The sequence below is a fragment of the Mustela nivalis genome (genome assembly GCF_964662115.1).
Source record: "Mustela nivalis genome assembly, chromosome: 8".
Classification (NCBI taxonomy): domain Eukaryota; kingdom Metazoa; phylum Chordata; class Mammalia; order Carnivora; family Mustelidae; genus Mustela; species Mustela nivalis.
The window spans coordinates 5,496,000-5,521,043 of NC_139027.1; the positions used below are offsets into that span (position 1 = coordinate 5,496,000).

A 25,044-nucleotide genomic window follows, 5' to 3' on the forward strand; every position below is an offset into this window, starting at 1 on the left:
CCCAAAACATCTATTTATTTATTCACTTACTCTTATAATATGCTCAAAAGGATTTCAAAGGTATAATCGCAATATTATTACCAACAGAAGCTCAAGATTTCTTTGCAGTTAATTCTGTCCTTAGGATATATTCTACTAAGAATAAAGAGTCAGAATACTAAGTTCAAAGGTGATTGAATTAATTATTTTCTCTGTGTGGTTATGTTATCAATTTCATATACAGTTAGGATCATTTCTTTCCGTTTTCATTTGATACTAAGATTTGCTTTTATCCGTCCTCTTTATTTTGGTATATGACTGAGAGTCCAACCACATGAAAACGTAGAGAGGCCTCTTCTCCTATCTGTCATCCACGACAGACAAGGATTCTCAGCAGGATCTGGTTTACCCTTCCTCGGAGTTTGTTTTCTATTTTTACTGTAAAAGAATACCTACCTATTTATATAGAAATGTTCTTATTCCTCCTCCTTTCCTGTATAAACACTATCAGGTTGTACGTTCTTTCACACTTCACTATTTTCACTTAACACATCCTGAAAATTCCTCCATATCAATCACAGAGTTTCTCCTCATTCTTTTCTACAGTTATAAGGTATTAGGGTACATGTGCTAAAATCCATTCAACGTTCCTATACATGTATGCTTAAGCCGCAGGGTTTAGTTATTTGTGGTGTACACTCAGAGTAAATTTCTGCAAGTGGGATCGCTGGACTGAAAGCAAATATACACGTACCTACTCAGCACTGTATCTCCAGCAACCAGCAGCAGACCCACAAACAATAAACACTTAATATATTTTTGTTGGATTGAACTGAAATATGAATTTCTTTGAGGACTTTAAAAACCTTTTATTTATTGTCACAACTCTCCTACTTCTGTCTCCTGGGGACCCAGACTTGCACCACTTTCCACCTTCTTCATAGAACATGTAGAGGGCCCAGCACCTGAGACTTCAAGCACACGGCCCTTGACATGTAAAAAGTTGATTAGTGTTTCTGTAATCCTGAGACACAGTGTACTTCTAAGCAATATACTCGACTAAAGGAAGGTAAAAAGCCTGACCTGAGTCCCTTCTTAACCCAAACCACAGACTGACATGGACTATATTTATTCAGTTAAAGGTGGGGGTGGTGGGGGGTGGAAGAACAACTGAAAAATGTAATCCCTAATAGGTTATCTTAGAGAAAGCTGATATTTTTATGAAGGCAAAGAAAAACTGTAGAAAAAAAAATAATATAGCAATGCCTGCTTCATAGGTGAGTTGTCACTGGAGTAAATAAGACCATTTATATTAAACATCTTATGTCTTACACAGAGTATTACTATCTTCTAATATTCTAGAAGGAAATGGAGAACACAGAAATGTGAAAACTTCAGACACTTCATTTTCATCATAAACTTTCAGTGTCTCAAGTATCCCAGACAGGGCTACCGCTGAAGAAAATGCCGACGCTTTCCAGGGCTGTGAGCGGCAGCGCCCTCTGCAGGTGGCCTCTGCAGCCAGCTACTCGGCTCTCCCGCGCAGCGGCTGTGAGACTGAATTCAGGAAGTGACTCACCTTGTCTGGGCTTCGATTTGCTCAGGTGTAAAATAAGAATCACAGCACCGCTTCACAGATTGTGAGAATAAAAGGTGTTAAAGCGTAGAGAACTGTGACAAGCATGTAAGTAGTTTCCGGTCTCTGAGAGGCCTGGGCGGAAAGAGCTCTGCTACTTAGGAGCTAAGCGCCTTTGGGAAGCGACCTCAGCTTTCTGAAGCACAATCCTGCTTGTTAGTAAGGAACTGCTCTAACCACCGAGCCTTCTAAAGCTGCGAGAGAACTAAGGCCCCTGACAGAGAACCTGGTGCCTGAGGAAGAGAGGCTGGAGATACACGCGCCAGAAGGAGAAAATGCGAATGAGAAGCGACCCCTCCTCCTTAAGGAGGACCCCTGTGAGAGGAGCAGCTCTCCTGCTGCCTGGATTTCAAATTTCCTGAACCCGATTGTACTACTCGAGCAACAATACCGATTCACGCAGACTCTAAGAATCCCCTTTATAGTTCCTAAATGAACGCTTAGTCTTTTCTCAGACATATTTTTATTTACACACAAATAACTGCTCAAGGATAAGCTGAAGTGCCAAAGAACCACCTGTCCATGCTACTTAGCACTTTGTGTAAAAAATACACCATGTGAAGAATAAATCCCATTATATTGGTATGAATTATAATTAAGAAGTTAAAACATTAAAAAAGTTCAATTTTAACTGCTGAAAAATGACTGTACTCATCTAGCAAACAATCGTAACTACACAACACGTTATGATGTAAAACTTATTCACGAAATAAAACAGTATTTTTCTACACAACCAAGAGAAAAACCAATTGTATATCTTATAAGAAAAAGATAATTTCTAAAATATCAAAGTGCAGAAGCCACTCAGCGCCACTTATCTACAGCACTTGGCCCTTATGTATCACTGCCATCTGCGGGAACACCCACTGGATAGAGCACGCGGTTTAAACAACTTTAGTATAAATTAAACAGCAAAACCAAGAAGAGTTCATATCTGTAGACTATTACTACACCATTCTCTGTAATCCTGAAGCTAGTTATTTACCTAGGATTAAAAAAAAAATACATATATGAAAAATGGGGAGAGACCCCTGCATGGTCCAGTTGGTTAAGCAACCAGCTCTTGATTTCAGCTCGTCCTGATCTCAGGGTCCCGAAGTGGAGCCCCGCATTAGGCCCTGCACTCAGCATGGAGTCTGTCTGAGTGTCCTCTCCCGCCCGCTCTGCCCTTCCCTCACTCTCCTGCCCCCCACCTTTCTCTAAAGTAAATAAAAGCTTAAAAAATATGGGGATTGAAAAATCAGGAAAAACCATATGCTGACAGTATTTTAAGAAAAAACTTTTGTAATCTCAGAAGTTTTAATATAGGAACTATACACTCAATGCTTTGTTAGAGTTAGCTTCATTGATATGTTCAAATAATTGTTTCAGTTACACCAAGTTTTATAAAATTGTCTAATTTCTTGGTACTATTTGTTTTCTAAGGGATAATTTATTTTGAGCAGTAACTGAACACTGAAGGTATTAAGTATTCTGACAAAAAGGATTTTAATTTCATTTCTGAATTGATAAATTGTCAACTCTTAAAACTTTACTTATCTGACATTTCACTGAACCTTAACTGCATGTTTTTTAAGAAAAAATTTAATTGGGGCGCCTGGGTGGCTCAGTGGGTTAAGCCGCTGCCTTCGGCTCAGGTCATGATCTCAGGGTCCTGGGATCGAGTCCCACATAGGGCTCTCTGCTCAGCAGGGGGCCTGCTTCCCTTCCTCTCTCTGTGGTCTCTTCCCTTCCTCTCTCCTACTGTGATCTCTCTCTGTCAAATAAATAAATAAAATCTTTAACAAAAAAAAAAAAGAAAAAATTTAATTTATCAATTTTAAAAGTACTTCAAATCACTGAGCTTAAAGTAACAATAAATTCCTTTACTGTTTAATGCAAAGAATGTTTTCCAGCTTATATTCAGTTCCAAAAATCCTCCAGATACAAAACTGAAAATATCTGCACTAATGATTTAAAAAATTTAACCTCCTTAATATTCAATGAAGACACTTAGAATAAAAATAAAATAGAAATAATAATGACATTTCAAGATTTGCATTTTGTATGTACAAATACACAAAACTAATAGAACTATTAATTTTTTTTACCATGTAAGTTACACTGAAAAGGAAAGACCATGTCCAACTGAAGATGTAAATTTTACATTAGATATTTACCTGTGCTAATATGACTCCAAAATTATAATGGAATTAATGAGAATGGTTGAATCCATCCAGAAGTATATATTTCATGCATATTATTTTGTATTCACTTTGCTTTATATGCATTAACTTATAACTGTAAGTTATAAATTATAACTTATAACTAACTCAATCTAAAATAAAGTGAAATATCAAGAGGCCAGACAAAGTACCTTTCATAGATGGTTTTTAATGTCATTTGATCTGGAATACCTTCAGTCTCTTCCAAATATAATATGAGCCATGAAGTTCGGTAAGGCCATTGCTCAGTAAGGTTGATCCAGCTAGCAAGCCTGTCCCAGTTGAAACTAATCTGATTGGCTCTCAGTAATCGTCCTTTAAAAAAATATAAAAACATTCTAAAATTAATAGATGTGTATTATTGTACTAAGTGAAACATTTAGCATGTTGACAATTAATTTAAATATTTAAAAGTTGCAACTTGATTTACACTGCAAATTCAAATTTACTATTTCCAGGGCTTCTATAATCCAAAAGCTGTACTGGAAAAATTCTAGGAATTAAACACAATTCTGTTTAATTCTAAAGTAATTTTTGGGTGTTATTTGCCACTAGTGTTATATTCTGCTTTGACCATGAACATGCAGGCAAAAATCTTTCAGAACTATGTGTCAGACAGTCTCAACACTGCCCACAATCAGACAGCAGAACATCGATGCACCCGTGACGGACCTCATCCTCTAAAGTGCCATCTCAGCTGTTAGGCAAATGGTAGAGTACATCAGAAGGTGATCAGTTCTATGGAACAAATGAAGAAAGCAAGGTGTATAGAAGGAGAAAGTATAATTTATATAAGATAACAAAGGAAGTTCCCAATGAAAAAGCTGACTTTTAAGCAAAAACTTCAAAGGAGATGAGAAGGCCAGAATACATCTCTCCAAAGAAAGATCATTACAGGCAAAAGCAGAAGCCCTTGGGCAGAAACGTGCCTGGCATTTTCAGGACACAGCAAAGAGGTCAGTAAGGGATCTAAGAGCGGGACAGGAGATGAGCTCAGAGATAGGGAAAGAGGTAGAGAGAAAGACATCAAAAAGGGCCCCATAAGAAACTGTAAGGACTTAATATTTTTATCTTTAGTACAACGGGAAAATAAGAGAGTTCTGAGGAGAGAATAACATGACTGGCTTCTGTTTCGAAAGGTCACTGTAGCTGCCGCATGGAGAACCACAGAGGAAAGAGGAGGAGCAGGCTACTGCTGTAATGAACACCGATGAGACACGATGACGCGGAGGATACGGGGAGTATGTTACAAACCATGAAAAGTGGTTAGATTCTGGATACAGTCTGAAAACAGAACTCAAGGATGTACTACAGATTGGAGGTGGTATATGTCAACAAGGTATCGAGGTTTTTTCCCCCCAGGGAACGGGAAAAAGAGTTGCATTAACTGAGATGGGAGGCGATGGATGGATGAAGTTTGGGGCAGGGGATCAGAAGTTCACTTTTGGACATGGTATGGTCTCAGACATGTATTAGACCCCACTAGGTATCAAGCAGGCAGCTGGAGAACAACAAGGCTGAAGATACACATTTGAGAATCTTTTGCATGTAAATGGTATGTAACCCTTTGGGACTAAATGAGATCACCAAAGGAGCTGGTTCAGATAAAAAAAAGAAGAAACAATGACTGCACCAGGGGTATCCTGACACTAAATGGTAAGGGTAGATGAGGTTTTTATGGCACTTATTATTACATGACTTTATATGTTCTGTCTTTACCAACAGGACAAGAACTTTATCTTGTTCACTGCCTATCTCCACAATACCCAGACTGATATCTGGCATATCAAGATACTCACCATATATTTATTAAATATGTACAAAGATACTGATAACATTTCCATTGTATGGAAATGATAGAACATTTCCATTGTAGAACATAATCAATAAAGTTTGAGACCTCACTTAAAGGGATTTAATTACCAAAAATATTGCACATATATTAGACACAACCTCACTTGAAGTTTAGTTTATAGCATGCACCCCAACTTTATTCTAAAAGCAAATGCCAGTGTAACTATCATAATAGTGTTAACACTAGTCAGTATTACTAAGTACCATTTAGTGTCATGCAAAGGAACATATACTTACATATTAAATTTATATTTATGTTTATATGTATTTAAATTTATATGTAAGCATTAACATGGTGAAGAGCAGAATTCTATGCATGGAATCTAGTCACAGGGCACTAATCTTCAATTTTATTAGCATTTTTATTTATTTATTAAAATAAAATAAAAATAAAAAATAAATTAAAATGTTAGCATTTTTATTTATTTATTAAAGTGGGTTTTTTGTTTTGTTTTGTTTTTTAAATTTGACAAAGAGAGAGAAATAACAAGTAGAAAGGCAGGCAGAGAGAGAGTGGGAAGCAGGCTCCCCACTGAGCAGAGAGCCCGACATGGGACTCGATCCCAGGACCCCAAGATCATGACCTGAGCTGAAGGCAGAGGCTTATTACCCCACTGAGCCACCCAGGTGCCCCAACATTTTTATTTAAAATGTCATTTGAAAACTGAAACAACTGGAGCATATAAAATCTGAATTTCAACTTTAAAATTTTATTTACTTTTTTATTTATTTTATTTGAGAGAGAGCGAGCAAGCGAGCGAACAAGCAGGGGCACGTAAATGAGAGTGCAAGGGTGGGGGGGGGGCAGACACAGACTCCCTGCCGAGCAGGGAGCCTGAGGATCCTAGGACAATCCTAGGACACTAGGATCATGACCTGAGCCAAAAAGAGACGCTTAACCAACTGAGCCACCCAGGCTTCCCCGAATTTCAACATTTTAAATTATAAGTTAATTAAGATCCAGGTTCATGAATTGGAAGACTCAATATTGATATTTTAACCCAAGTCATCTAAAATTCAATGAAATCTGTCAAAATTCCCATAACCTTTTTCGCAGAAATAGAAAAACCCATCCTAAAATTCATATGGAATCTGTGACACTGAATAGCCAAAATAATCCTGAAAAAGAAGAACAAAACTGGAGGACTCATACTTCCTTATCTCAAAACTGACTACAAAACCACAGCAATCAAAACAGTACAGAATGGGGACACCTGGGTGGCTCAGTTGGTTAAGCAGCTGCCTTCGGCTCAGGTCATGATCCCAGCGTCCTGGGATCGAGTCCCACATAGGGCTCCTTGCTCAGCAGGGAGCCTGCTTCTCCCTCTGCCTCTGCCTGCCATTCTGTCTGCCTGTGCTCGCTCTCTCCCCCACTCTCTCTCTGATAAATAAATAAAATCTTTAAAAAGAAAAAAAAAAAACCAGTACAGAATGGCATAAACACAGGCATACAGGTCAATAGAATAGAACAGAACAGGAGAGCCCAGAAATTAATCCCCATGTATATGGTCAAATGATTTTGACAAGGGTGCCAAGACCATTAGATGGGGAAAGGACAGTCTCTTCAATAAATGGTGCTGGGGAAACTGGAGATCCACATGCTTAAGAATGAAGTTGAACCCCTACTTAAGACCATATATAAAAATTAACTCAAAATAGATCAGGTTACCTAAATGTAACTTAAAACAATAAAATGCTTAGAATAAAACATAGGACAAAAATTTCTCAACACCGGATTTGGCAGTGCTTTCTCGAATAGAACACCAAAGGCATATAAACAACAACAACAACAGACAAACGGAACTTCATGAAAATTTTAAAATTCTGTACACCAAAAGGCACTATCCACAAAGTAAAAATGCAACCCATAGAATGGGAGAAAACATCTGCAAATCATGTATATAGTAAAGAATTAATATCCACAATAGAGGGAACTTCTAAAACTCAACAATAAAAAACCCAAACAACTCTATCCAAAAATGGACAAAGGACTTAGATAAACATTTCTCCAAAGAAGATACAGGAATGGCCAATAAGCATATGAAAAGATGCTCAACAGCACCAATCACTAGGAAAACGCGAATCCCATCGACAATGAGATACTACCTCTCACCTAATAGGATGGCTACTATCAAAAAAATAGAAAGAAACAAGTGTTGGCGAGGATGTAGAGAAATTGGAACCTTTGTGCATGGTTGGTAGGAATGTAAAATAGTGTAGCCATGGAAAACAGAATTAAGGTTCCTCAAAAAATTCAAAAATAGAAATACCATGTGACCCAGCAACTCCATTTCTGAGTATATATCCAAAAGAACTGAAACCATGGTCATGGAAAATATTATGATGCACTCATATTCATAGCAGCATTATTCACAAGAGCTAAAATATGGAAGCAACCCACATGTCCATCAACAAATGAATGGTTAAGCCAAAATGTGATATATACATACAACGGAATACTACTCATTCTTTAAAAGGAAAGAAATTCTGCATGCTACAACATGAACCCTGAACACATTATGTTAAGTGAAATAAGCCAGTCACAAAAAGATAAATACTACATGATTCCACTTATATGAGGTACTTAGCATAGTAATATTCTGTAGAGACAGAAAATAGAAAAGTGGTCGCAGGCACTGAGGGAGGGAAGGAAGGGGAGTTATGATATAATGGGTACAGAGTTTCAGTTTTACAAGACGGAGAGAACTATGGGGATAGGTAGTAGTGATGGCCACACAACAGTGTGAATCCGTTTAATCCCACCAAATTGTGCCCTTGAATATGGTTAAGACCGTAAATTTTGTTGTGTATTTTATTTAAGCCAATAAAAAAGAAAAAAATCTGTCATTTGAAAACTGAAACAGGGCGCCTGGGTGGCTCAGTGGGTTAAGCCACTGCCTTCGGCTCAGGTCATGATCTCGGGGTCCTGGGATCGAGTCCCGCATCGGGCTCTCTGCTTGGCAGGGAGCCTGCTTCCCTCTCTCTCTCTCTCTCTGCCTGCCTCTCCATCTACTTGTGATTTCTCTCTGTCAAATAAATAAATAAAATTAAAAAAAAAAAAAAACTGAAACAATAGCGGTGTATAAAATCTGAATGTCAACATTTTAAATTATAAGTTAATTATACTCAGTCATACAAGTTAGCATAAAATTATCTTTATACAAAGAGAAAAACCTGAGATGAAATAAAAGATTTTTTAAGTCATCGAATTTTAAAAATAACAGTGTACAACCAATAGTTGATTTTCATCGTCAAAACTAATGTAGGTTTTATTAGATATACTTAATGCAAATAAAAGTGGTACACAGCAGTATAAACGTTACGAACACAGTACATCCTTCTGTTTCTGAAACTGAATTGCTTTCCTAATGTGATCAAGTTTATTATCTACTATAAGAAGTTACCTGTCACAGAAACAATATTAAGTAACCTTCTCATGGTCTGAGGACTTATGTCACTGAACCAGTCCTCGGTAACCAGCAGTTTTGTAAGATCAAAGGACATCTGCCGAGTAATGGTCCGCTGCATCTGCCTTCTTCGGTAAGTATCCTGGAAGAGTTTAAGAACAATAAGCATGAACCAATACTTCAAGTCTGAGAACTTAGGGCTTTTTGAGAAGTTATGGTATGTTTATGATGACAATAAAAACAATCCAAAATGTTAGTCAAAGAGGAAGATTATATAACAATAATAGGCATTATTATTGTTATTCCCTGAGGCAAATCTTTACAGAGCAGTTATAAAGTTGTATTAGCAACAACTGCATCCAATGGTGTGGTTTAACTTCAGATGTATTTTGATTTATTGCTGTACAGTTAGAGAAAGCTAAATGCCTTAAAGATTATAAATAAGCAAAATTTGGTAGAGAATGCAAGTCAAACTCTTATAGGAGTTCCAATATCAGAGGGACCCTGAAATAACAGAGTACATAAACTCTTTATTTCAAGGATTCAGCATTTTGATGTTTAGGTGATTTTTAAATGTGTGACAACTACGCTTACATATGGATAAGAATTAGAGGCACTCCAGTGGGCAGAGTGGGGCAGACAATCCCTTCTAGTCGGAGGAAGAACAGGCACAACAAAGGCGAGTTCTCCTCTGAAGTCATAGTGGATGCAAGCACAGGGAGCCCAAGAGGCCAGACTACTAAGAGACAAATTTGAAATGGGAAATGATACCCTCCTAATTTAGTATGATCAACTGTCTTTCATATTAATTTTGCATTCATACTTGTACAGGTTAGAGACATAAAATCAGAACATCAAAATGTCATTGAAAACACATATAAAATGTCTCAAATGTAATGGCAGCAACCTGGAAAAAGAAGAGAGTGCCAGTGCTGGCCCAGCGTCAAGTGGCATTCTCACCGTCCTGTACCCCGAGTGGACATCTTCCTGTCTTGTAACACGCCCTCGATCTCTGTACAAAACAGGGTTCTAAGAGTGGGGTAGGGCAGGGAAAACCTGAGTGTTCGAGGAGAAACCCAGATGGCCGGACAGGACACAAAATCACTATGTGGGTGTAAAAGAAAGGGACGGGGCTTGCAGCCATCAGGGAGGGAGGAAGGCCGGCAGGAAGCGCACGGAGCTCTTCTCACACCATGAGCCTCTTTCCCCGCTATGGTCTGGTGGCAACGGGCACCTGGAATGGGTACAACTTGACCTGGAATGGATATGGGCCTTCTCCACCCTGGATGACATCCTCTGGAGAGTTTTAAAATCTCACTCGCAGAGAGCCTAATTCGGCTGCTCTGAGGCAGGTGCCTGGGAACAGGCCAGGGGAGGAGGGGGACTACCGTACAATCCACAGTTGCTATGGGCTCCAGGCTCACGTAGTTCCTAAAAAGCCATCTGAAGCCGAAAGGAAATTCAGTAATAAAATATATTGGATGAGCTTAATGCAGCATCTACAGCAGCTTATAGCTTATATTTGAGTTGCATCACCTTCGCTCTACTCAAACAGCAGCACAAGAACAAGGGGCAGCTTACCCGTCTGTTCAGGGCTGTTCTGCTACCGAGCTTAGTCATTTCTCCAAGGCTGTTCTGTGAAACTCTTCTGTCAGCATCTTCCTGGGTCCCTTAAAGAATTTGTTGAGAGAGCATCACTCTATTAAAATTCTGTTGTACATGACATATAAAGAGAAGTGAAATACCAACAGTATTTTTCAAGGTAAAAGGGGAGTCACCATAAAACATTACGTAACTCCTTCAAACTGAAGTGCCCAAGGAACTGACTCTTTACCTGCAGTATCTGGGCATGGAATGTCCCCATTTGTTGTTGAAGTCACAAGAAATTTTCTTGCATTGCTGAGTCCACGACTATTAAGAAAAACAGGTAAGTGAACTATATTGCGCATATAGTCGTGTCCGTTTATATTTGAGTCACGAAGCACGCTGTTGAGGTTCTGGTTAATTGCCTTGATGATAATATGCGGATCACTTGCAAAAATGGCAATGAAGGGGCCTTTTGAAAACAGAACTCGGACCTGTGGTAGAAAAAATGTGTACTTATGATATAAAGTTCAAATTATCCAAAGCAACAAAAACCCGTATTATCCTTTGATGACTGTATTTCTTAAATACTACTTTTTTCAAAATATTATTTCATATGAAAATAAATTTCATTAAGGTCTCAATCTGGTTTTTCACCATTTGACAATTTTTCATCACCTAACTGTAATAAAACCTAACTGATAAAACCTCCACAGAAAACAATTAACCCTGTCCTATTCTGAGATATTTGTGGTCTACATTAAAGGAAAGAACGACACACACAGACATATTTGTGAGCAGACATGAGGCCCTGGGCACACTGGTGTCTCTCCACAGCTACATACTACTGCTTTACCATGCCTCACAGAGAGCCACTGATGTACCCCGCCTTCAACAAAAACTAGATTCTGAGGGTTCCCTACTATTGCCTCTGATTCTAATCATAATCATCTGCAAAAGAAAGCTGGAGTCACACTATGGACTTTAGAGCTACTCCGTTCATTTGCTCACACAGCCATTGGGCTAAAATTGTTTAAATCTGTTTGTGATGAGACATTTACTCCTGTTATGCTTTTGCACTTAAAAAAAAAAAAATGGTTGGTTTTACAAAAGAAAAAGTACTATTCAAATTCCACTTGAGAAATTCACAAGTCATTCCTCTTGGCTGCCACATGTGACAAATGTAAGTTTCAAGATGGCTAAGACATACAGTGTCCAGCATCTGGAGTACTTTGTCCTGCTCGCAGGCGTCCAGTCCATCAATGATCACCACCAGCCTTGTCTGATTCTGAGTGAAACTGTCAATGGTTTTTGCCATCCTGGCCATTAGCTCCACTTCACACTTAAGAACCTGCACAACAGAAAGGACAGAAGCACTGAAGATGTAAGAAATTGAAGCACATTTCTTAAAAAGCCTGACAGAATCTCATCTAACAGGAAGAAAAAAAATCCCAAGTCCTCACAGCCAGTTCTGGCCCCATGTAAAACTGCAGTGAGTGCTTCACAATTTATAAAGTGACTTTACATAAATTATAGCCCTTTACCCATACAATGAGGTAGCCACAGTCATAACCACTTCAAAAGACACACTAGGCTGAGTGACTTATTTGCCAAGATCACATGCTCTGAAAGTCATTGAATGCAAATTCAAATGCTCTGAACACCACATTACAGTTGGCTCCAGATGGCCTGTGACCTTGATCAAAGGAAAGGGGCTATAGATATTGTATGAAGTCCCTTTTGAATCTAAAAGTACGGTCCTATTTTATATGTTTTAGTGGTTTAATCTGCTTTCTCTACTGAGGAGCCTATCTTATCAGGCAGGAAACCCACTGTTATTAGGTAGGTGGTGGTGACCTGTGGAGCAATCTCCTAATTCCTAGGAATACCTTATAAAAGTCTATTTTATAAAAACCTGTATTGTTTTAATGTTTCCCACTTCAAACATATATTTCCACAGGGCAAATGTGGAATAAAACTAAAAACAAATGCAACACTGTAACATTGACAGAGTCCACGCCCTAAAGCCCCACCATCAAGGTCATGGTGGCAAGCTCACATTCAGTTACTTCCGAATGATCCGTGAGCGCTTACCTTCATGAATCCTTCACTTTTTAGCTTGTGCAGTTTGGAGGCGGCATTATGGAGGCGTTTCCTCTGAGAATTCAGGAGAGAGTCCAGCACCTGCCACCACGTACGGCAGTTCAGCACGAAGGCCAATCCCACTATTGAAGCGATTGATATGAGAACAGCATTCACTGTCAGATGTTTCGGGTCGACCCTGAAGATAGCCAGGAGAGTAATTCCAGCAATAATGCAGCCGAAGATAAAAAGGAAGATGACAAAGGATGGCAGGCAACAGGTCTTTTTCCATTTCTTTTTGCCTGTAAGACAGAAAATGGTTTTACCAATTACTTACATACGAAGCATCTAGAAGACCATAAATGTGACAGTCATAGCATATGAATTTCTAACACTCAATTCATGTTTTCACAGGAATATTCATCCCATCCTCATCCCCTACACACACACACAGAGGAGGAGGAGTAAGGAAAGCCTACCCTGCGAATCTTCAGTCTTGAATACTCGAAAGAGCCTGGTCGCCAAAAAGCCAAACTCTCTCTCACAGGCATCCGAGAGAGTAGCGATCATTTCAGCCATCGATGTTTCTCCACCTACACTGGACAGCCTGTTGTAATCTGTGAACAAAAACCTTGGGGGGAATGGGGGAATAAAATGTAACTTGGGTATCTAAAGAAATAAATAATTTCTATATACGTCATCTCTGTATCATGTGACTCTACATTTTCTTAAAGTCTCTTTTAAAATTTTGTCATTGAAGTTCTTAAGAGGGAAAAGAACTTGTAATTAGGTTCCTCCCACTTCTAGCATCAGACATACCTGTCTTAGGAAAAGGCAATAACCCAAGTGAAATGCAGCAGAGTTGTATGAAGTTAACTGACGAAAAGCAGAGGAGTAACACATGGCGGCAGAGCTCAGGCAAGGCATCGGCCACCTGCAGTGGCCGATGGCACAGTGACTGAAAGAGCCACTCAGGGAAGTGTGTGAGGCACCAACCGAGAGATCAAAACGCTGACAGGATACTACAGTCATTAAGAATTTAAGGCCATTTGAAAACTCAAGTTTTAGAATGTTTTATTTATAGCTTAAACATTTAGTAAGGACTTAGAAATGAGGTGTGAAAGATTCTTTTCAGGTTATTCTTTGAGATAACTGAATCATTTGTATCCTGTTTCTCTGAATGGATAGGACTTCTGCATTTGCTCCTTTCTCCCCTTCCATCCCTAAACTAAATGATCACCTCAATGGTATGTAAAAGCACTGTTTTCAAAATACCGGCCAGGATCACACTGTACTCTGTTGTGTGACCTTGACTTAGGCTATTTTATTTTTTTTAGATTTTATTTATTTATTTGACAGAGATCACAAGTAGGCAGAGAAGCACATAGAGAGAGAACTCCCTGCTGAGCAGAAAGCCTGATGCGGGGCTCAATCCCAGGATCCTGGGATCATGACCTGAGCCAAAGGCAGAGGCTTTAATCCACTGAGCCACCCAGGCACAATTTATGCTATTTTAATTGTTCTTTTTTTGAAATACCGTGTCATTAATTTAAAATAAATTTTCTGGGGACACCTGGGTGGCTCAGTGGGTTAAAGCCTCTGCCCTCAGCTCGGGTCATGATCCAAGGTTCCTGGGATAGAGCTCCACATCGGGCTCTCTGCTCAGTGGGGAGCCTGCTTCCCCCTCTCTCTGCCTGCCTCTCTGCCTACTGTGATCTCTGTCTGTCAAATAAATGAATAAAATCTTAAAAAGAAAAAAAAATAAAATAGAATAAAATTTCTGTGAAAATATTTCCCTCAATTATTTTATTCTACTCTGCATGTTTTCTTAACTTTTTCATTTTACCTTTTCATCTGTAAATCCTTCTAATACTTAATCATATATGCTAATTATGTAAGTTTTTATCTTTATCTCTTATATTCACAGTTTTGATGTTTCATCTAGTTTGGCTTATTTATTTTCAACTTAAGTTACACATTTTATCTTTTAATAATTTTAAAATTCTTAATCATTAGTATGCATTTAACTATTTTGCTAATTTCTACTAAATTCCTCTTGCTTTAAATTCCTTTTTTCACTTGATGTTCCTCTGGAGCCCTCTACTTTTCCTTTATTCTTGACATATATGTTTTTCACCTTTTCTGAACTATTTTCTCATACATTTCCTCTTTGACATTAATGATAATTTTAGATAGGCAAGTCAATTTATTTCCACAGGCAAGGAAAGAGCATCTCAGAGAGCACACTCAGTAGCCAACATTACAGGCTAATGCAAGGGGATGCCAGGCCCCCATCCTACATCCTGCGCTCTCTTCAAAGTGTTCCCAAAGGATGGGAAAGGCGTCGTGTCGTGGCAGGGTGGGATATGCTCGGATCAAATTTGGTAAATCAAAGTTAACCAGAATTTTTTAGGGAGAGGTGTCTCTGTTCCTTTTACGTACAAGAAGAAGATATAATATAAAGTGCTTTCTCAAACCTATTTAACCAGGACGTGTTGTTTTATTTCTCATATATGAAGTTTAAGAAAAATGCCTTGGGATGCCTGGGTGGCTCAGTCGGTTAAGCGTCTGCCTTTGGCTTGGGTCATGATCCCAGGGTCTTGGGATCGAGACCTTGCTTGGCTGGGAGTGTGCTTCTCCCTCTCCCTCTGCTTCCTGCCGCTCCCCCTGCTTATGCGCGCGTGCTAGCTCTCTCTCAATCTCTCTGACAAATAAATAAAAACTCAAAAAAAAAAAAAAAAGAGGAAACCAATGTTTTTTGGAATGTACACTGAGAAAGCATTATAAACTTTATTTTTGCTTCATCTTACAAAAAGCTACTTCTGTCAAAGGGACCAACTTACCTCACAGGTAAAGCTTTAGTGGTCTGCTCTGGCAATTCAGGTGGGTTTACAAACATCAATTTGAGGAGGAGTTCCAAATATCCAATATGTCTTGCCAATCTAGTGCTGAGGACCCAGGCCCAATTCCAACTCTCTCCTTCCCTTCGTCCACCAAAGTAAATGACAACTGAAATACACAGTTTTAAAAAATTATTCAAAACAATCATGACCCAAGCAGCCTCTTTTCTCACACTGGCAAATATTAAGTACTGAGAGGCAGGCTTACATGACTTTCCCTGGTTCCATGCTATTTCCTAGCTCTTCCTCAAAGAATTCCTCAGCTAATTCACCAACACAGAGAACGTGTGTAGAAAGTAAACTAACGGGCGCCTGGGTGGTTCAGTGGGTTAAGGCCTCTGCCTTCAGCTCAGGTCATGATCTTGGGATCCTGGGATGGAGCCCCACATCGGGCTCTCTCGGCTCAGCAGGGAGCCTGCTTCCCCCGCGCACCCCCGCCTGCCTCTCTGCCTACTTGTGATCTCTGTCAAATACATAAGTAAAATCTTTAAAAAAACAAAAAGTAAACTAACTAAAATGTGATGTAAGAAACACAATGAGAAAGATAATGCCTTAAACAGAAACATATGACTTAGTTCAGACTCAAATATAAATGATTTTGGGTTTGTCACTTTTTGCACCTGTTGAAATCACCAGTTCCTCCAATAGTGAATCTATTTCCTCTGCTATGACTGAAGATATCCCCTAAGAATGGGACTATAATTGATGTTTTTTACTTTGCTTTTAAGTAAAATGAAGATCATAGGGATGATCAAAATGCCCAACAGCATCCCACTGACGGCTATGAATACTTTCAAAAAAGACCTAAATATAGTAAATCATTAACATATAAAAAAGTGAGTATAGTAAATTAGAGTTCTATTTCAATATTAATGAGCAGTACACCAGTGTTTAAAGCTATTCTAGCCAGATTGTGAACAATGTTACTTGAAGCCAACTTACAAAATAGCAAAAAGATTATGAAACTCTTGTAATTAAATATGAAAATCACTTACGGGAGAGATATAGATAATATTTTATATTTCATAAATATAGGTATATAAATATAAAATATTAAGATAATATTTTAAATAAAACAAGAAGTACTTAACATCATCTTTATTTTTTGAAAAAAATAAAAAGCAAAAACTTACTAAAAAATATGTATAAGAGAGCCAAGAAGCTCAATGATACTGCTATTCCAAGATTCAGGTCGACAGTGAAAGCAAACAGTAAACCAAGCCCCCCACAAAGCAGCAAGGTCAGAAACACTATGAGCCAGGAGAACTGAAAAAGAGGCTCAATCTGTTGTCCTGCAAAAGTCTTCATTTCATCTGAAAGAGAAACGGGAAAAACCTTAATCCATTTTTTTTTTAAAGAAATACAACAACTTTTTTTCCCCCTCCAAGTTTTTATTTAAATTCCAGTAATGTAATATTAGTTTCAGTAGTTTTGGCTTTCTTCTCCCAAGTCTTTGAGAATACAACTTCTTTTTTTTTTTTTATTTATTTTTTATTTATTTTCGGCATAACAGTATTCATTATTTTTTCACCACACCCAGTGCTCCATGCAATCTGTGCCCTCTATAATACCCACCACCTGGTACCCTAAGCTCCCACCCACCCACCAATTCAAACCCTTCAGGTTGTTTTTTAGAGTCCATGGTCTCTCATGGTTCACCTCCCCTTCCAATTTCCCCCAACTCCCTTGTCCTCTCTAACTCCCCACGTCCTCCATGCTATTTGTTATACTCCACAAATAAGTGAAACCATATGATAATTGACTCTCTCTGCTTGACTGATTTCACTCAGCATAATCTCTTCCAGTCCCGTCCATGTTACTACAAAAGTTGGGTATTCATCCTTTCTGATGGAGGCATAATACTCCATAGTGTATATGGACCACATCTTTCTTATCCATTCGTCCGTTAAAGGGCATCTTGGTTCTTTCCACAGTTTGGCGACCGTGGCCATTGCTGCTATAAACATTGGGGTACAGATAGCCCTTCTTTTCACTACATCTGTATCTTTGGGGTAAATACCGAGGAGTGCAATTGCAGGGTCATAGGAAAGTTCTATTTTTAATTTCTTAAGGAATCTCCACACTGTTCTCCAAAGAGGCTGCTTCTAACTCAATCTGAAACTTTCAACATGAACATTTACTGGGCACTTACTAAGGCCGTGGATGGAATGTTGCTACTTCATCATTTTAGCCAATGTTCTCTTTAGACAAACATCCCAACTTCATTCCCTAGGGGTTCACCCACCCATTTTACTCACTCTCTTGCTTCATACTGAGGACACACAAATCTTTTTCCATATATTCCCATCTGTCAAGATTCTGTTATTTTTTGTGGTTTGTATTGTTTCCACATACAAAACTGGAACACATGACTTTGCTATGTGTCCTCCACATGACCACCCTGCCTCTGTGGCACGCCTCCTCACCCCTTCTCCTGGCAATCACATTTGAGAGTCACTGCTCTTAAACGTGTGGGCTGAGCCCAGATGAGCCCTGAACAAGTCATTCTTTCAACAAAACTTGGTAAAAATTTTACAGGTAATATTGAAACCTGTCCCTTTAGAATGAGTAAGATTTTGCCAATCAAAGGGACAATGCGAGGTGCTGTCTAGGTAACACAGGGAGCAACTCAGGAAAAGGACCTAGTCTGCTCTTGCAGGAGCCAAGAGCCCTTTGGGACTGCAGCACGGGACACACCCGGGAGGCGATGCTGCTGGGTATGCCACGCAAAGTGACAGGTTTCGGAAGGGCTCTGCACAGGATGATTATAAACAGCAAAAGCGGGGAGCCTGGTGGCTCAGTCAGTGAAGCATGCAACTCTTGATTTTGGGGTCCTGAGTTCAAGCCCCATGTTAGGTGTGGAGTCTACTTAAAATTAAAAATAACAGCAAACAGCACATGCAGAAAATCTGCTACCAAGGGGCATCAAGAGTGTTCTAACACAACTGGATCTTTGTTGTAGGAGAACTCAAAATAACTGTGAGGAGGATCAACCGGAAGGAGTAGCACCATCCCATTTAGACAACTGTGCAACATACACTCATACACGAAGATCTATCGTGCTTCACTTCAGAAAAAAACACCAGAGGAAGCCTTGTTATATATAGACTTTGCACAAACATGCCCTTCACCTTCTAGTTTCTTGAGTAAGAAGGATTTCCCACTTCCCCACTGTGCGTACAGCCCCACACAAATGGGCGGCTGCATGGTCGGCTCGCTGAGGATATCTGCTAGCGCGCTGCTATACAAATCATAACCGAGCATGTCCCCGTCTGTTTCCGTAGGAGACAAGTGTCCTGTAATTATAAACATGCCATATCCTCACATTAAAAACAGACATTACCACTAAAAAAGAACCTCAATTCTCAGTTATCAATTGGTCATTTAATTAGAAAAAAAAACCTTACATTCAACAGTTACGTGTGTGAAAAAATAGGTTAAAAGATTCTTGATTCTTAAACACCATATTTCACTGAACTTAAGACACCTACTTATTGCAAGATGCATCGTTATTATGCATAACCAAGAGAGAAAAAACATGTTGCCAAGCTGTGACCCGATGCTCTCCTATCCATCAGCTATAAGACACATTCCAATTTCAGAAAGTTTAAAATGTGAAACAAGGTACATTTTAAAATCAATATGATTAAAACATAAAACAGTACATAGGAATAATATTAATACACGTAATACTTTCTTACTATGTAAAATACTATGTAATATACTTACTATGTATACTACTATATGTGTATTACTGTAATATACTTACTATGTAAAATACTTTCTTACTATGTAAAACGTTCTTACTATGTAAAACTTTCTTCATTACATAAAGTAAGCTATTAAATGTTACTGAAAAATAAAATATAGTAACTGGAGAAAAAGAGACTCCAGGTAGAAAGGTTCAATGGCTTTGAGACAGGAATTCTCACCAAATTAATTTATCACTTTGACAGGAGCCTTGGAGGAGAGGATTTGGACAAGGAACCTTGGTGGAGATGGAGAGGGCAGGCCTGTGGAAGGCATAACGAGCAAACACGGAGAACTCTAAGCCCTCAGGCCACAGAAAAAACAGACCATGTTTAGATAAAAGCACGATGTATACCTGGGAGAATAAGAGGGAAAGGATTTTTAAGAAGCCGGCTAGATTTTTAGAGGTCTTAAAAGCTGATGGAGGGGCACCTGGGAGGCTCAGTCGGTTAGGCAGCTGCCTTCGGCTCAGCTCATGATCCCAGGGGCCTGGGATCGAGCCCCACATCGGGCTCCCTGCTCAGTGGACAGCTTGCTTCTCCCTCTCCCTCTGCCTGCTGCTCTGCCTACTTGTGCTCTCTCTCTATCTCTGTCAAATTAAAAAAAAAAAAAAAAAGCTGATGGATAACTCTGGACGTACTTCATTTAGATGCTATAGGACAATGCAGAAGGGGTCGAGACAGGAAGGAATATTTTTCCACAGCAAAACAATAACTTTCTCAACATCCATAATCCCCAGTTAAGTGATAAATGCAAAAATTGGCTTCTTAATTTTTTATATAACATTCATTTTTTAAAAGCTCAGTCAGGAACAAAACCCAATACTTACTGGCTCCAAATATTTGAGTTAAAATACTTTTTTGATGGCTACAGTCAATGTTGTAGGGAGTCTCGCCTGCTTTATTGGGCCTATATAGCAACCTCCCGTCTTTGGGATTTCTTAAAAGAAGTTCTGCCAGTTTCCGACTCCTGCCACGAATAGCAATATGCAAAGGAGTGTCTCCTTTCTGTAAAACGGACAGAAAATTGGAACTTTCATGTACTCTACGTATGGTATATACAGAATAATAATTTTCAAGTTTCTGTAAAATAATGAAAAAATCTGAACTTTTCATATTTTTCATATAGAGTGAATAAATAATCTGAATTTTTATTTCTACTTCTCTGTCATCTTTTTCTCAAGTTTCTCACCTAGCCCTTCCTGGGTATTATTTCTCCCACAGCCCTCGAGAAGGAAAGTCATTCTTCTCCCCTCCACTCAACTCACTGAAAAGAGAAGGAACAGGCTTTCTCCTTGCAGCACCTCCCAGGCCACGGATCTACCTCTGCTCGTCACCCAGGTATTTATTGTCCATAATGTCCCTCCACTTTCCTCAACTAATTTAAATTCTACTGTACAACTTCTTCTTCTGCAGTTGTCTAGAAGGCGTCACAATCCAAACTGCTGTCCCATCTAGCATGAATGATCTCCTCCGCTCCCACACCCTCTGCTAATCAGCCACCATCATACGAAGCCCTTAAATTTCGTCCTACACTTTTCTCCTTGGAGTCCTTCATATCGTTCCATCCATCTCTCGCCAATACACCCTCTTCTGCCCTCCTCAACTTCCACTTCTCCCTTCATCGACCTACCTTCTTCCCTAATTCGAATCCCCAATCACAATAGTATTCACATCCAACACTAATGAAAACACGTAAAAACAAACAAACAAACAAAAGGGTCTGCAATGTGTCCTTCACTTTTTACTTCAAAAATATCTCTCTTGAAGACAATGACCTAAAAAGTTAACAAATTAAGTTCTCAGATGAGAACTACCCTGGATCTCTCTCAAACACTAAATGAAAATGACCCCGCAGCATTCTTCCTGTAGCTTTCACGGCACAACCTTATCTTGATTTTGACCCTCCTCTTCTGCTTTGGATCTACTTCTTCCTTTTCTAGATTCTCTTTCCTCATCCTGAACACATGGCACAATAACTACGTACTGAGCTCATTCTATGTAATGCACTGTGCGGGGTACATAAAGATGGAAGACAAAACAGTCCCTGACCTTACACAGCTTACACTTTAAGAGGAAGAAATTAGAGAAACATGCAAATTTAAAAAGTAGAAAGTGATATGTGCCATGAGAGAAGTAAAGTTCTGATCTCAGTTTTCTTCCCACTGATGACCGCAGTTGCACCGTGCAATCCTCATCTCTTGGTAACTCAAGTGCCAAATTCTCATCACTGGGCTTGATTTCTTGCCCAAATTCTAGTCCCACACTTCCTGATGCCTCCTGAATGTCTCATCAGCCTTCAAACAAAACACATCTTAACCAGATTTCAACATTTCCCCACATGAACCCCATCTCTTATCCCCAAACCTATGAAAAGGTAGAAACATCACCTGTGACATTTCTGCCAGACACAAGGTTTCTGAAATTGCAGGGGAGACAATACACTCAGTCAGTGTGCAGAACTGAGATCAGGAAGAGGCCAGGTGAAAATAGCATTAATGCTCATTCTGAAATGTATCTGGATAAAATCCTCCATGAAGAGCCAGAATCAAGACCTTTGCAGGTTTGTATTCCAAATTCTATCATGACAGCCATCTCACCCATCCACATGAAGTATGTGCTGAATGAATGAACAAATGCTCCAAATATCATGTGTGCTTGTCAGCAAGTATGTGCTGACGAGGCAAAGCAATACACAAAAGGATATGGAGACAGAGAACTCCAGGAAATTTATTACTGAGTATGAAACGAATATTTGTTAATGGCATGTTACCAAGTTAACGAGGCCATACGGAATCTTCAAGGGCACTTAGTCCAGTAGTTTCTTATTTGCAAATTAGGAGACCAGAGCCAGAAATGAGTCAATGGCAGAATAAAAAAAAAAAAGGCAATGCACGAAGTTTTCTACAAAGTCAAATATATTCAACTGCAAAATCTCCCGACTTTGTATCATTCCTCATTTCCTTCCTTTTATATGAAATTATAGAAAAAATGGTAATAATAGGTGGGAGATTTTTTTTTTCTTAAATAACATTGTTTCTTGATAAATGCAAATGCATATTGATTCTGTGGTTTGTTTAATTGCCTCATAAATAACAGAAGGACAAAACTTCAATCCATTTTGAATTAGGAGAGTCCAAATCTTACATGTTCAGATGGAAAAAGTTTTATTTCTTACTTCATATGCAAATCAATTCACTCCTTTTATGGGAGGAAATCAATTGGAAGTAGAGAAAGAATTCTGTTTAAAATGAAAAAATCAAGCCAGGAATCAATTCTATACGATGTATTAAGCAATTGAGAGTTAAATTTACCATGGAAAATATGAACATTTCTCTAAGAGGATTATGGCAAGGACATGGCAGAACATTTTATCTCCTGTTAGTGGATATTAACGCTAGTCTGCTCTGAGTCTATCTTTCCCAGCCCCTCAGAGTCTTCCCTCCTATTTGTTTGCAAGAAGCTGGACATCTGACGGCATCCTCCTTGGATGGTGGTCAACGGCGGCATGCCCTACTGGTACGAGCAACAGAAGGAAAATCGGGTGCAGCCCCTTTAATAGCATCCTAAGCCTGCGCACTCCTCAGCACACCGTCGGAAGGGCCAAGAAGATATCACAGGACCAAAATCCCACAGCAAGTCATCTCTCCCTCCACAAAATAAAATAAAATAAAACCAGACTCCCTTAAGTCCAGTGAATATACATGTCAGTCTACCAACAGCCTTCCCGAAAGTGTTCTCTCCACACAGATGTTTTACCTTATCTACAGCAGACACTTTAGCTCCTTTATCCAGCAGCAGTTCTACTACTTCAATATTTCTCATCTTGGTAGCTTTTATAAGTGGTGTTTCGCCATCCTGCGGGCAGAGATAAGAAGTTTTGCCAGATTAATAGCTTTACTCATAAATGCTGGAAGTCACATCAGTGCACATGTAAGAATTTAAATATCTGACTCTGGCACAAGTCTACACTGAAAATGTTCTCAGGAAGACATAGCTGTAAAAACTAACAAGAAAATGTTTTCCCTTTCCCAACCAATCATTTGTACCAAAGTAATTTTCTATCACTCAGCCAAAAATGGATATGCCCAGCTACCTATCAGCCATTCCTGGCAACAGTCCCCTCCCCCTCACTGATCTGACCATCCCCCAAGTTCTACCATTGGCACGTGGGAAGCTACTTCCCATTCACACCACCTCCCACCCACCAACCTACAGCTTGGCCAGGAAATGTCCAGGCAAGCCAGTGCCTAGATTTGTCAGAGATCTTTACCAACATCACTTCAGTGCTCTGTGCAGCTGAGCACCTGTCTGTAACACAGAAAACAATTTGATACAAAAAGTGTGCCTCTGGAAAACCTCAAAGTTCACAACTGCTTTTCAAAATCAAATTAAGGGATATATAATTCAGCACTGAATTAGAAGACAGAAACCTGATCAGAACCCCCAAATGGTCACAGTGGCTGATACATTAGTTTAAAAAAAATATATATATATATATATATATATATATATATATATATATATATATATATTATCAACGAGTCACCCTCACACGAAAAAGTATCCCAGAAAACTTTCTACCCTAGGGCACTAAAGCTACCATAGTATAGAAAGATGCTGGTAACAATTTCCAGCAGATAAAACAGGAGTATCTTAGGGGTGACTCCACGAGTCTGTTTATTCATTGAGAATTCCTGCCAATTCTGGGTGCCTGGGTGGCTCAGGGGATTAAGCCTCTGCCTTCACTCAGGTCATGGTCTCAGGGTCTTGGGATCGAGCCCCACATCAGGCTCTCTGCTCAGCAGGGAGCCTGCTTCCCCCTCTCTCTCTCTCTGCCTGCCTCTCTGACCACTTGTGATCTCTCTCTCTGTCAAATAAATAAAATCTTTAAAAAAAAAAAAAAAAGAATTCCTGCCAGTTCAATCCAAATATACTCATTCCAAGTACACTTTCCCCACAGAAAACCATTACGCATAAGGCCAAAATACAATTACTAAAGTCTTATGTAAATTTTATGTTTTTTCACATGATTTGAGCAAAATAGACTAAAGTGATGGGTTTGGGGAACCAAGAACCACTCACATTGGTCTTTTAAAAGGAAATGTGTTCTGCATTCCAAATAAGAGTACCAAAGATCTGAAAAAATGACCTGTCCATAATTTATGAATAGGTGATACTACATTTTTGGAAAGTATTTAATCACCATAACAAATTACACACTATATTTTCCTATGAATAACTTTTGAAAGGATACAAAATTATTCCTCAATTTAATACAGACCATTACCAGTAAAATCAGTATAATTCTAATATGAAACAAAAACAACTAAAAAAAATAAGCAGTACTAATATTCGGCACTGGATATTGCTAGAACAGAAATGTTCTTGATACCTTTGTGCATATCTCGGTGTCAGGATTGCACTGTAAGATATCTCTCACCATTGTTGCATTTCCTTTCTCTACAGCCCAATACAAAGCAGTTTTGTTGTCCTATATAATAGAAAAAAATCAACAATCACTTCATTTCAAATACAGTATCAGAAACTGCTATTTGTAAACATGAAACATGATTTTTAACATTTCTGCCAGAAAGTATTAATAGATCTTACCAAAAAACAGGAAATAGTATTAACCCTTATTCTATC

At 38.9% G+C, this 25,044-nt stretch overlaps 1 protein-coding gene across 20 annotated transcripts in view; it reads right to left on the reverse strand.

The window, feature by feature from the left end:
• The window catches only part of KIDINS220 (kinase D interacting substrate 220), a 91,309-nt gene that overhangs the window by 36,843 nt on the left and 29,422 nt on the right, over positions 1-25,044 (reverse strand). For all 20 annotated transcript variants that reach the window (XM_082743779.1, XM_082743776.1, XM_082743777.1 and 17 more), the window contains exons 10-22: positions 24,791-24,889; positions 23,155-23,253; positions 20,226-20,403; positions 18,778-18,942; positions 16,780-16,959; positions 15,590-15,755; positions 13,226-13,377; positions 12,759-13,048; positions 11,875-12,015; positions 10,915-11,158; positions 10,662-10,750; positions 9,078-9,222; positions 3,972-4,134 (exon numbers count right to left, since the gene is read on the reverse strand). In XM_082743779.1, coding sequence (XP_082599905.1) covers positions 3,972-4,134; positions 9,078-9,222; positions 10,662-10,750; positions 10,915-11,158; positions 11,875-12,015; positions 12,759-13,048; positions 13,226-13,377; positions 15,590-15,755; positions 16,780-16,959; positions 18,778-18,942; positions 20,226-20,403; positions 23,155-23,253; positions 24,791-24,889 — 2,111 coding nt within the window. The remainder of the gene's footprint in view (positions 1-3,971; positions 4,135-9,077; positions 9,223-10,661; positions 10,751-10,914; positions 11,159-11,874; positions 12,016-12,758; positions 13,049-13,225; positions 13,378-15,589; positions 15,756-16,779; positions 16,960-18,777; positions 18,943-20,225; positions 20,404-23,154; positions 23,254-24,790; positions 24,890-25,044) is intronic.